The 13,952-nt window shown below is 47.6% G+C and overlaps 1 protein-coding gene across 1 annotated transcript; it reads left to right on the top strand.

Moving 5' to 3' along the window:
* Window positions 1-5,297: 5,297 nt before the first annotated feature.
* Window positions 5,298-12,712, top strand: mcm10 (minichromosome maintenance 10 replication initiation factor). The gene is made up of 19 exons (XM_036520516.1): window positions 5,298-5,358; window positions 5,670-5,831; window positions 5,883-5,966; window positions 6,478-6,618; window positions 6,838-7,039; window positions 7,384-7,549; window positions 7,696-7,863; window positions 8,087-8,203; window positions 8,620-8,813; window positions 9,284-9,378; window positions 9,510-9,623; window positions 9,790-9,898; window positions 10,000-10,225; window positions 10,317-10,449; window positions 10,897-11,027; window positions 11,583-11,696; window positions 12,011-12,156; window positions 12,477-12,519; window positions 12,629-12,712. Exons 1-19 carry the CDS (start codon window positions 5,352-5,354, stop codon window positions 12,710-12,712), a joined length of 2,436 nt encoding a protein of 811 aa, XP_036376409.1. The 5' UTR covers window positions 5,298-5,351.
* Window positions 12,713-13,952: the final 1,240 nt, after the last annotated feature.

Genomic DNA, 13,952 nt, shown 5'->3' with positions numbered 1-13,952 from the left:
TGTACCATACACCATTTGTCACCTTTCTTGAAATGACTGCGAGCAGAAAGTCTTCTGGTACAGCCTTAAGAAAGAGGCCATCACAGTCCTTTAACTTAAATCTCTGAAAAATGCTTTAGGCCAAACCACAAGCAAAAAGCAGGACCACAACCCTGGGAACCAGCTAAGCACTCTGGACTGATTTTGTTGTCTGTATGATATCATGATTTGTATGTCGTTATAACCACGTTTTCCATAGTCAGGAGATTGATGTTGTGGACAACACTCCATCAGCTGTTGTTGTGTCTGATGGACATTCTCGTGTGAACACACGTCTGGTCCATCAAAGCTCCCGTGTGACACCTGGCTGATGCCTCCGTCGTGCGCTGAACGAAGCCAGGCTGTAATTTCCAATGTGGTCAGGAACTCCTGGACTTCCTCCAGTTAGGTGCTGACTTCCAGTTACAAACATCACTCCCACAATCCTCAGTGATCTGAAGCGTGCTGTTTGACTAGTGAACTTCAACAATGTCAGATGCCTCAATTTAGGGCTGCCACCACGCCACCACAAACCCCCCACCCCCCCACCCCCCCGCCCCCACCAACACCCCCACCCCCACCCCCACCACCACCCCCACCCCCAGCCCAACAACATCACCACAGGGAAAACATATTTCAAGTGTCACTTGTATTCTGCTATCAATGGATGATTTGTGGCTTGTTGGCAGTGTAGCAGACTGGAGGAAGGGGTTGAGTTTGGAGCAGAGAGAATGGAGCCCCTCTTCAAACACTACAGACAGTGCAAAACACACAGGCCCTCTCTGTCCCAGCACTTCAGGGCAGCGGAAGAATCTGCGGATTCAAGTTCAGCTTATCTGTGTGACTAACTGCCAGCACATAAATGTTGTAGACTTCTTCCCCAGGCGGTCAAGACTTTAGAACTGGCTCCCTTTGCCCCCCTGCATGGCTGGCCTGTGTCCTGTCCCCATGGGTACACTCTTAAGCCAAGCTGCTACATGCCACAGCCTAAATTATTTGGGACCATATCCTTTAACGAGCCACCCGGGCTCAGACACATGCACAGGTTCAGCTGAGACCTGCTAGGATTGGTCGGTTATCCTGTACTGAGCATCAGAATGCAGGAATTCCCCCATTCCCATGATCCATTGCTGCCAGCGCACAGTTTCCATTACAAGGATGAAAGGGGGGTTTTGGGTCTAAAAATGCGAGACAATACAGAATGAGAGATATTCACACGACCCAGTTTCGCTCAGGGCAGGAATGGAAAGGGAGAGAGGGACAACCATAGAGAGAGCTCTCACTGAAAAAGTTATTTTTTCTTGACGTGTTTACTTTTAAGGAACTTGATGTCTTGTTTGTTTGCTCCTTATTTGCATTGGTATCATAAGGGCACCAGCTACAGCTGAGGCTCAGATCTGCAGAATACAGGCCTGCTTCCTGTGAGAGGAGAGGCTCACTCCCCAGCACTGATGCAATGGCTGTACAGTGCTGGGGAAGAGTGTGGGTGGGGGGTCACAGGGATTACAAACAGGTGTGGAGTGAGAGAAATGAAAGCTGGGACAGGTGGAGTCATTTGTGCTCTGTTCTAGTCAGGTTGCACAAGTTAACTTGTGGTAGGGCTCGTATAGTGTTATACTCACACTTTGTGGTCCGGGAGTGTTCTTAGCCTGGTCTGACATCGTTGCTCATGACATTGTTCAACTTGGATGGATACACTTCTGTTATTTAGTACTGGAAGTCGCTCTGGATAACAGCATCTGCAAAACAATTGTAATGTAACTGACTCTGTTTGGGCAGACAGCTGAGCTGACCTTTTGTTTCCCGCTTTTTTTTGAGTCCTCAGAGCCAGGTACTAGAAAGAGGGTAGAAAATGTTTCGGGAAAGTTTGGTGCGAGAGAATTGTTCCCCTATGTCACCGTAGCCTCATGTGTTCCTGCCGCAGAGAGCGGCGTAGGTGCTTTTCGAAAATGCGAAGGAAACTGAGTGTTAGGTCATTCAAACATTTCAGAGACGATCAGGCAGCTTCAGGTGGGTCTCTGACGCACACAGTGGTCCTGGTGTTTGGAAGAAGAATGTTAATGACAGTGTGGATGATGTCCCCCTTCAGTGTGAGAATCAATGGGTCATTACTGCAGTCACTGAGGTGGAATGCAGGAAAAATGGAAGAAAACAGAGTTCGAGAGAAAAACACATTCCCTGATAAACACAGGGTAGGAAACGACCAAAGAGATGCTCAGAAAGACACAGCTCAGATTTGAATGGACAGATAAACTCTACGGAAACAACATCCCTATTTCACTGACAGGTCAAAGATTGAAATGCTAATCAAGTATAAAGTGTCCACTGGGAATTCAGACCACTGCTGACCATGACAATGTTAACTGCCTCTGCACGGAACGGAAATGTTCTCTCAATGTCTGTGGCTCATCCTCTCACATTCAATCTTTTTGTTGACATAATATTTGGAAAAGAAGAAGCAGATATCAAAGAGAACCAGGATTTCATTCCCTTGACAGTTAGAGGAGTGCACTTACAGCAACTCCCTCACAGTTGGCCTCCCTCACTCCTCCAGTTCAGGTCAGTTTAGATATGTTTTCTTGCATGACTATACCTCATAGCAAACACAGTAATTATGTGAATAAATACAGTGACAATTTATCAACATACATGATAACAATAATTTTAATAGTGGTAATCAGAGCTAAAAATGTTGGTAAATAATAATTGAAATAACTGAAACAGACAGGTAATAAGATTGTAGTCAGTTCATTTAGGAATATGTGGTGTCTTGTTGAGAGTAGAATGTACCCATTCAGTGTCCCTAAAACTATGTGAAGTTTTAATGTACTGGGCAGTGGAGCTGTTTCTCCCTCTAGTAAAACAGATCATTTTTGTCGTTCATTCATCTTTTTAGTGAAGGTATATTTGAATTTTACTAAAATGTTTGGCTTACTGACCTCAAATACACTGAATGACATGGAAGTACTTCATTATCAGGGGAGATCCAGCAGAACCAGACAGGCAGATACACACAGTAAGACCTGCTCATACCATGTTTAAAACTGACCAGCAGCATTAAAGCATCACTCCAGAGGTCATGGTGCATGATTAATCATACAGTAAGATTCAGGTCCCTTTAAGCCTCCACACATACACTTGTACCAAAAAAAAAAAAAAAGTAAAGCACTGCTTTGCCGCAGCACAGAGGTCTCAATAACTGCGCAAGAGGCATTCTTCGAGGTGGAAGCATGAGGAATCTGCAGGCAGATTCAGGTGGCCTCTCTTCAAAGGCACAGACAGTACTGTGTAATTTCCCTCCTTCCGCTCACAGCTGTGTCATCATCTGCCCAGTAACGCAACGCTAATGTGGCACTTTGTCACTCAGGGCCTTTGATGACCTGCAGGTCGTTTTCCCAGGCCTGTTCCCCGCGGCCCGCCTCTGCTCACCGCACACTTTCTGAGCTGCAGGGTATGCTGGGAAATTAAGGATGCCTGGCTCCCCTCTGCAAGCAGTCTAATCCTGATAACTGAAACTGCAACCTGTGTCAACACATTCAAAATTAATGTCATTAACAGTTTGAAACACTGATTCTCAATCCTGCTCCTGGGGCCCCCCTGCTCTGCACGTTTTCCATCTTTCCCTGCTCTACCTAACTGCCTGAACTCATCAGTGGCGCTTTTGCTTAGCTGAGCACACCTGATTTAATCACTAATTTCAATCAGGTGTGTTTGGATTAAGGATAGATAGAAGATATGTAGGACAGGGGGGCTCCAGGAGTAGGATTGAGAAACACCGGTTTAAAAGATTCAAAAGGTATTTTGACATCGGTGCATAAAAGCTGTACTTGTAGCCCTTAGAATTGAAATGGAACCAAACCGTTTGTCTCATTCTTCATTAAGGCCTTTAGAAATATTCAAATAGGTTCCAAAAATCCAAAAGAATCTTACAGTCACAGGCCAAATATGCGCCATGGTAAATTATTCAAATCCTATAGGCAAGTTGTGAAATTATGGTAAACTGGCCTGCCCTCCTTCTGTAGGTGAACCACCGCAACTGCTTCTTCTAATATTAAGATATACAATGTGATTTGTTTCGGTGATCATTTTTGTAAAAGCAACAGCCGTTCAAAGGCAGTCTGAATGGGTACGAGAGCAGTGCGCGTTGTTTCATATTGTATTCTTGCTGCCCTCTTTTGGTAATGAAGGGAAGAGAAAGTGTCGTGAAACGCAGTCCAAATGGGAATTACTTATAGTCTTCGCAAACCGCTTCGCAAACCAGGTTGAAAATCCACAAAACCCTTGAACTTCATCTAAAAATACAGTGCCACGCTTAAGAGATGATCTCATTTCATATAACCCCCATAATGTCAACCAAATAATCATTAAACCCTTAGTCGTTTATTTACCCCATTTTACGTGTTTTGGGTGCTCCTGAATGAAAGCACGGCGACAAAAAAATAAAAATTAAAAATAAAAAAACACACACACTCACACATAATAGTGATTTAAAAAAGGAACATCATTTAGACATGGTGCTACTCAGAATGTACCTATCCAACCACCGGCGCTCACTTTCTACCCATCCAGACAGTATACACATCTATGCATCTACGCAGCGCCTGAAGAAATCTCCGTAAAGACGCAGAAGGAAAATTGAAGAAGTAAGAACTGTCATACACCTACCCACAGATATAGTGTCATATTCTACAATGTATCTGTATCCAGCCGAAAAAATGTTGCTTCTGATCTTGAAGCTTATTTTTTATACCGGCGCGGAGGTGGCTTCCTAAGTTGTGGTAGGGGCTTGAGGTTGGCGCGACATTTCAGCTGTTCTTTTTTCCTGCAGAAGTTATTACTGCACTAAGGAAGGTAAAGGACAGTTATAATGTTTTCAATTTGTATCCTCTTTCTGAGTCAAGCTGGACATTAAAACCTCATACATATCTTTAGGTTCTCTAGGAGACAGCATTTAGTAAATGACTGTTGGGACGTCAAGTGCGGAAAAGGGGTAGTTGTTTAGCCAGACTAGAAATGATTGAATAGCTTAGTTGGCTAACTATGAATGTGAATGAAAGCAGAATCTGTCTATTTGAACTAATTTTCATGACATGACATGACATATTATTTAGTCGCAGAGTTAGGTAATGGAATTTATCTGCCGGTCGTTACTTTTCCCTCTGTTAATATGGTTCGAATAGTTAACTATTTACTGAGCTAAAGTTAGCCAGCTGGCTAGCTATGCAAATAATGACGTGTTAGGGAGACTGTTCACCGTGTTGTCATTTCTTTGTTCTTTCAGATATTAAGTCACCTTCTTATCACGCCTTCTATTGCCAATTGCAGTTCAAAATATGGAAGGTAAGGTAATTTAGCTACAAGTAGTTGGTAGTTGGGTAATAGTCTGCTTCCGAAGCGCCTTTCCTAACTAACTGCAATAATTTCGGAGAAAGATGAGACAAGTGCATAGCTGTTCAGCGACTGTCCTCAAGGGAATTAAGCCATATTTTCCACTGACATTTACTAGCTACAGATGCAATGGTGGTCCCCGATTGTGCCGACTCCGGTGTGACGTCTGGGGCCCAAACAGCGATCTCCTGAAAGCATTTACGGCTAAAATCTTGTCGTTTTCATTTCAAATGAGTCATTTTATATGATCTGATCCGTGACAGGCGAAGATGATCTGGACATTCTGACGTCACTCCTGGCGGAGAACGAGGCCGAAGAGGGCAACCAGGATGGGCAGGAAGGTGCGGACGACCTCGAGGGTTTGTTTGATAATGATGAGGAGGAGGAGTACGATGAGGGTCCGGAGGAGGAGGAAGAGGAAACGGGTGGACAGCAGAACTCTGCCTCTGCGCTGTTTGGGGATGTGAATGATTTAGAGGAAGAGGATGAGCTTTCTGGAGGGCCAGCCCGCACCCCCAAAGCCAGCGACAGCCTTCACAAATCCAGACAGGATTTGGAAGGTATGTAGTTGCATCATGCAGTGGTCTTGATGGAGGCTTTTTTTGTTATCTACTATCATTACTGTTAACTATCACAAGCCCCGATGGTTTGGAATTTTGTTCCTCGGTCGTCTTTCCTTGCATTCTGTCACTTTAACTTGTGTCGGTGATGGCATATTTTCCTGACGCCTGCGTGCGTTTTCCAGAGTTCAGTCAGAGGCTCTGAAGGCGTTTCATTTGCGCACATTCTGCACTTAGTGTGTCATGCAGCATAACGGACGCATGCAGAATTCATGCAGACACCTTTTATGGCAGCACTGACACCCAACAGGCCCTCTCAGTACAGCCAGGTAGAACGCGCACTTGCGTGGGTGTGACATCCCTGCTTTCCAGAAAGAGTCACAGGTTGTTTGGTGTGGCAGGTCATGCTGGAGAGAGTAAGCTGCATGTCGTTTCATCTCATGCATCCCACAATGTGTGTTTAGAATACAGTAGCACTCCAGCATTCTGTTTGACGGTGTGTTTCACACAGAAAAGCCTGCTGCCGCCCCACGGAGAAGCAACCCCCCCAAGCTGCAGGAGTCCTCCGCCTTTTCCGCCCAGCTGAACAACGCCGACCTGCTGAAAACCAAGACGAGGACGGCCCATCAGCCCTCACCCAGGGTTAAAGCAGGTAACCAGGTGCAGCTCTAGTGTGTGTCTTGGTATGTGCATGCAAGTAAGTATGTGTGCTTTCAAGTGTGTGTTCATGCAGGTGTGCGTGCGCATGTCTGTGCAAGTGCACATGAGTGAATGCGTGTACATGTATGCATGTCTGTGCGTGTTCATGTGAATGTGTATGCATGTACATATGGCTCTCCTTCAGGATTTCTTGTTTGCTGCCCAACTTCAGAGAACAAGAGCCCAGTAGGACAGTGTGCAAGTGCCAGCTTGTCTCAGCCAATGAGGGCCGGCGGTAAAGCCTCCAGCATGCTGAGGTCCCCGCCTCCTGCGGCCACTGCAGCTCTGGCCCCTCCCACAGCACGGCAGGCCACACCCAGGCCACCTGCTCCACAGGATGTTGCCGTGGAGAAGTTCTCAGGCCTCAGGCTCAGGTAGTCCAGCTTCCTGGGGGATCTGTGGTGTCATAATCTTCTCTCCTATTGGGAGCCGTGGGGCTCCATGAGGGCTTTTACTGATGGTATTGTAAGCGTGGGAGAGTGCCACCCACATACTTAACTTGTCATTCATTACATTACCTATAGCATTTAGCAGGCACTCCTGTCCAGAGTGACTCACATAGGGTTTTTTTCCATGTTACCTGTTTATACAGCTAGATATTTACTGAGGCATTTGTGGGTTAAGTACCTTGCCCAAGGGTGGATCGAACCAGGAATCTTTTGGTCAAAGCTCTGCTCCTTACCACTGTGCTACACTACCGCCCTTCGTTCCCTGACAGGAGGCCCCGTGTGTCCTCCACGGAGATGGAGCGCAAGATGGCCGACCGCAGGCTGATCCGGCTCTCGCAGTTACCCGAACGGCTGGCCAGAGAGAAGCTGGAGGACAGCGACTGGGTCACCTTTGCCGTGGTGGTGAGCAAGGCCACGCCACAGAGCAACAGCAGTGTGAGTGCAGTGTGAGCCGTGGCTCATTGTGTGTATTTGTTAAGATGTCAAGCTGTCAAAGCATTGAGTACATGTTAGAGTATCATGAACATGGCTTGAGAGCACGTGTACTCAAAAAAGGACACTGTCCCCTTCTTTCCTTTCAGGGCAAGACCTTCAGCATCTGGAAGCTGAACGACCTCCGTGACCTGGAAGTGTATGTGTCCCTCTTCTTGTTTGGAGAGGTGCATAAGGAGCACTGGAAGACTGACCCGGGCACAGTCATAGGCATCCTCAACCCTAATCCCATGAAGCCCAAGGAGGGCTCGGACGGGGTGAGTCTCTGCTATTCTGGGGCCCTCTCTCGATGGTGCCTCTCACAGTCTGTCTCCTAACAATGAGCATCATACTAACAAATCACCGTGGACTTTACCTGTGTGTATGTGTGTGTTTGTGTTTCTTAATGACATAATGATGTTAATAATGTTGTTCTGTTGTGCGCACTCTGCTCCCTCTGTTAGGGTGCACTCTGATTTTTGGGATCTCTCTCTCCCCCAGGTGTGCCTGTCGGTGGACCACCCCCAGAAGGTGCTGCTGATGGGAGAGGCTCTGGACTTTGGCACCTGCAAGGCTACCAAGAAGAATGGAGACCCCTGCAGCCAGCTGGTCAACCTGGTGAGTGCCGTTTCTCCTCAGAGCACTGATCTGAGATCAGCATTGTGTGTTTAGTTTTTTGTGAGCCGTAGGGGTAAGGAGCAGGGCTTGGGACTGAAAGGTTGATGGTTCGATTCCCCGCTGAGCCACTGCTGTTGTACCCTTGGGCAAGGTAGCTAACCTATAATTTCCACAGTAAATATCCAGCTGTGTAAACGGATAACATAAAACACCTATATAAGCTGCTCTGGATTAGAGAATCTGCTAAATGACAAAATGACACATGCAGAGGTGAGGGAATTGAATGTAATGATGTTTGGGTGTGGTTACTGACTGCAGTGTGTATAATGGAGAAATGGCTTCCAGTTTGCTGGTAGTACGCTTGTCTATTGATAGTGTTTATGTGCACACACTTTATGTGCCCCCATCTCTTGCAGTATGACTGCCAGTTCTGCCAGTACCACGTGAAGGCCCAGTACAAGAAGATGAGCTCCAAAAGGGCGGAGCTGCAGTCCACCTTCTCCGGGAAGGCCCCGGGGCGGGGCGGGGGGCGGGGCAGCCTGAAGGAGCGCCTGTGCCAGAGCGGCTTCCACTACGGGGGCGTGTCCTCCGCGGCGTGCGCGGCCTCTCTGTGAGTCCGCGCCGCTGATCCTGGATCAGTACTTACCTTGTAAATGAGTGATTGCGGGTTAGATAAACTGATCCTAGATCGTGTGTTTAGGGTAGAATGTACCGCCAAGCAGGACTTGTTTTTAAATAGGGTGTCCCACTTGGTCACTGAAGGATCCTCAGAATCGGGTAATTGACCTGCAACATGTTTAATAAGTAAGTAAATTATGAGAGTAAACGGTTCTGATTTCTGTGGTGTGAAGCATCCGGACAGCATGTCCCCTGGTCAGAACACCAGGACGCCAGCACCCCAAGCTGCCCAATGCACAGGAAGCAATTTTTAGCTGTTTTTAAAGTGTGTGACTTGGTTTGGGCATGGCACTGCAGTGTTGCAGGGAACACTCCCACCACAAGGTTACCAGAATGGTTTTCTGAGACACCGTTACTTGACCGCTGTGCTGAAGCGCGACTCTTGGTGTGTTGTGTTTGCAGGGCAGCTTCTCAACCCAAGAAGCCCGGCCAGACAACCCTGGGCAATCTGTTCGTTAGAGGGGCGGATAAGCTCGTCACCGAGGCGAAGAGGATCGGTAAGGAAATGAATGCGTTATACTTCCAAACAGGAGGAAACGCTATCTTTTATGGGTGTGCCTGACCTTTTGTTTCACTAAGCATTTTCAGTGGCTTTCAGTCTCCTGACACTCTGCCTCTCTCTCTGTAGCCATGCAGGGAAGCGAGGTGTCTGGCTGCTCAGACGACTTTAAAGGCCTTCTATCTATGCCCACTCCTGGAGCCCTGAACCTGAAGAAACACTTAACACATACCAAGCCCTCAGGTAGCATAACCCCTAAAGAGACACTCAACACATGCCAAATTGACCCTTAATGTACACCAAATCCTCTGTTATCATAGCCCACTAAAGACAGTCTGTGGCTGTGTATTGGGACAGTTAGTCCTGGTGTAGTTGTAGTAACTGAGCCGTGGTCTCTTAGGTTCGACAGGTTCTGCAGGGGCTGGAATCCAGTCCATCTCTGCCTCTGAGCTCCTCAAACAGCAGAAACAGCAGATGCTGCAAGCCAGGAAGAGACGAGCTGAGGAGATCCAGAAGAGGTCTGTCTGTGTGTCTGTGTCTGGCTCTGTCTGTCTCTCTGTGTCTGGCTCTGTAAATGTGGGTCTGTTTAAGTGACTGTCTCCATGTTCTCTGTCTCTAGATTCCTGCAGAACTGTGGGAAGGCTGGAGCCCCCAGACCGGGCCCTGTGGGGGTGGCGGGGTCTCCGCCCCTGAAAGCGGGCGGTGAGGGCGCCAAGGGGCTGCGCAGCCCCACTGGTCCCCACACCCCCACACTGGGGCGGGGCTTCACAGAGGGGGAGGACGTCCTGTTCTTTGACCACACCCCTCCCCCGCCCCCTCCCTCACACAGCCTCTCGGCTGCCAAGGTACAGGCCTGCCCTGTGTGTGCATGTCTGTCTGTCTGATTGTCTGTCTGTCTGCTCACCCTGTGGTACTGAAGCCTCGGCCTCTCTCCAGTTAGCCGCCCTGAGAAAGCTGCGAGAGAAGGGCCAGGCCATCGCCAAGGAAGATCCGAATGCCGTGAAGCGCAAGAGACCCAACAACACTGACATCGCCAAGAGAGTGGAACAGAATCGGGCCTCACCAGAAGGTGCGTACAGTGGAGAGGAAGTCATGTGACAGGAAGTGAGCTCCATCCCTCCGGTGGGCACTCATTGGTGGATAGGCACTACTCCACTGACGTCATCCGCAACCCCTGGCAACCGATACACCCCTGTCCTTATCAAGAAAGCCAGCATTTGGGATGCTGTACATTACATTACATTACATTATAGTCATTTAGCAGAAGTTCTCATCCAGAATGACTTGTATACAGTAGATTTCAGTGTTATCAATTTATACAGCTGGATATTTACTGAGGCAGTCGTGGGTTAAGTGCCTTGGTCAAGGGTACAGCAGCAGCGCCTGAGCAGGGAATCGGACCAGCAATCTTTACGTTATGAGCTCTGCTCCTTACCACTGCACCACACTGCTGTCCCATCCACCTGTATGGTGACACCCCGGTCACAGCTGCCTGTCTGCGTTGGCGTGTCTGCAGGTGAGCAGGCGGGGGCGGAGCCTGAGGAGCCGGCCCTGAAGAAGCGCCGCGCGCAGCTGGAGTACCTGCGGTCGGACGAGTTCCAACAGATCCTCAACGCCAAGTCCCGCCACACGGGGGCGCTGCAAGCGGTGAGGCAGCCGTGTCCTGGTGCACTGAGAATGCGGTGTTCCCAGCGCATATAGCATAATGTAAAAAAACACACCGTTCATCACACTCAAATGCACACCATCTCGCCTCGTGTGCGTGTGCGGTGTGTGTGTGCGCGCGCGTGTGATTTAAAGCTTCACGGGCTGTAGTTCTGATGAAGCCCTAGGGCATGTCTACAGTGATGTCAGTGGCACCCTGTTCTGACAGATAAGTTTCAGATTTGATAATAGCGATGGATTCAGGTTCTCCATTCCTTGCATGTGTTTCCAGTGTGTTGTGAACCCTTGTGTAGCAGTGTGCGTGGCCGATTTCCATTTGTGTCCAAGAAAACTTCACTCACCATCAGTTTAACCAGTGATTGTACATTTGTTAAGTGTGCAGTGAGCTCATAACTAGTCTAGTGATTGTATATCTGTGGTGTGTGGAGTGAGTCCATAACTAGTCAAGTGATTGTATATCTATGATGTGTGTGGTGAGCCCTTAACCTGTGTACTGATTGCATATTTGGTGTGTGCAACCCCCCCCCACCACCGCAGGCTGAGTTCCAGCTCCAGGAGCAGTACTTTGATCCCCTGGTGAAGAAAGAGCAGATGGAGGAGAAGATGAGGAACATCCGAGAGATGAAGTGCCGAGCGGTCACCTGTAAAACGGTGAGGCATCAGAATGGGGTTTTAGTCACCTGTAAAACGGTGAGGCATCAGAATGCGGTTTTATTCACAGAATGGGGTTTTATTCACCTGTAAAACGGTGAGGCATCAGAATGGGGTTTTATTCACCTGTGTAACGGTGAGCTAATGGTCTACACAGAAAAAGAAAAGCTGAGCGTTCCAGACTGTTGGCTTTAAAAAAGGAAGAGGTAAAACAGAGGAGTAACAGCTGTGTGCATGTGGACACCCAGCCTTGGAGGTGAGGCAGTGTGCGACCCTGAAGTGAACTGGGCACGTACTTCCTCTCTCGTCAACAGTGCAAGTACACATACTTCAAGCCGCTGGACAGGTGTGTGGAGGAGAAGCACGATTACCACTGGCACGACGCGCTAAAGCGCTTCTTCAGGTGCCAGTGTGGGCAGAGGGCCATCTCACTGGACCGGCTACCTCACAAGCACTGCAGGTAAGTCTGTCTGTGGCTATAGAGCAATCTCACCGGACTAGCTGCCACAAACTCATGGATACGGCTACCCATTGAAACATTTATCACTCTGGTTTAAATCCTGTTTCACAGAGTGTATCTTAGCTATCCAATTCAGGTACAATATGTTGAAAATAATCCTTCATGTCAGATTTTGATTTTGATGTGATCCAAACACCAACTCGTAATATCGGGAATTCGGATTACGTTGCCACTCCAGCCAGGGCTGGATTGATCACCTGAAATTCAGGAATCGGCAACTTTAGGAGGATGTTTTAAAAGTCCAATGCTCAATCTTTCAGCAACTGTGGCCTTTTCAAGTGGGAGAGGGACGGCATGCTGAAGGTAGGTTTCTGGTCTTTTTTTTTTTAATCCCATTTCAGTATTCTTAAAATGTTGTGATTTGCCCTGGACCCTTACACAGAACTCACTCCGTCCTTGTCTTTGCATCCAGGAGAAAACGGGTCCAAAGATCGGAGGGGAGCTGCTGCTACCCCGGGGAGAGGAGCAGCCGAAATTCCTCAACAGCATGAAGTGACCGCCATCTTCATCATCTTCCTCCTCCTCCTTTTTAGTCTTTTGTCCTTTTTGACTGCTCCCAGTGAATAAAGAAATGCCACAGCACAGTTTCTGCTGTGTCTCTGCTGTAAATGGCTTTTTAGGTTTTTTTTGTGATAATGCTGTGTGTGTTTTAGTGTTTTATTCCTCATGTATGTGTGTGCCCAGCGAATGATTAAAATACGCTGAACAGTGACACATGGGGCTGTGTTGTTTGCTTGTGCAGTTGAGGTATTAGATTGTGTTCTTGGCTTGGCAGCCCGCCCCCAGTCCTGCTCGAAGCACCACGGTTTCATACCTCGGCTGTGAATTTAGCGTCCGCATGCCGACGGTTTCATTTCGATTCAAAGGTTAATGGAGGCCACATGCTGCGGTGAGACTGGCCTGTGCCCTCATGAAGATGACCTTCACAAGGTCAAGCCTTCAAATTCACGCCTTCTTTAACTTCCTGTTTGACAAAGGTCATTGTGTCGCTGGCTGTTACAATTAGGCACAGAATATCACCAAGACATTTTCATGTGCGCGTCTGATGGCTGCAGAAAATTCATTCTGGTGCCATGAAAGAAAGAAGAAAACCAAGGGTTAGTTTTTGGTTTGGAAAGCTCAATCAAGCAATGAACCCAACCAAAGGGAATATATGTTTGACTAATCAATGTTTTTGAGGCTTTCAGACCAAAATCCAGGCACGTTTCATCCATGGGAAGTTGGGTATAATTAAAGCATTGACGGACAGAAGCCATATGTTTTTTTTGGGATTATAGTGTTTATTCATTGTGTTTTGTGGTACAGACTTATCTCAAGATTAAAATGCAAAGCACATGTGATCCGAAATAAGACCCACCCATGGAATGTTGTTTTGAAACTACGTTCAGAGAGCATTCCGGATAAGTTGGGAACTCACTTGCACTCTGATTTTAGTAACATACATTTCATCTATGCATTTGAAGGTTAAGCTTCATTATGCAAATCAGAATGGGGTTCTATTCACCTGTAAAACGGTGAGGCATCAGAATGCGGTTCTATTCACCTGTAAAACGGTGAGGCATCAGAATGCGGTTTTATTCACCTGTAAAACGGTGAGGCATCAGAATGCGGTTTTATTCACCTGTAAATCGGTGAGGCATCGGTGAGGCATCAGAATGCGGTTTTAGTCACCTGTAAAACGGTGAGGCATCGGAATGCGGTTTTACTCACCTGTAAAACGGTGAGGCATCAGAATG

This window comes from Megalops cyprinoides, chromosome 25 (assembly GCF_013368585.1).
Source record: "Megalops cyprinoides isolate fMegCyp1 chromosome 25, fMegCyp1.pri, whole genome shotgun sequence".
NCBI classification, from domain to species: domain Eukaryota; kingdom Metazoa; phylum Chordata; class Actinopteri; order Elopiformes; family Megalopidae; genus Megalops; species Megalops cyprinoides.
The sequence above is the reverse complement of the archived record's forward strand: the minus strand, read 5'-3'. Positions and strand labels throughout refer to the sequence as shown.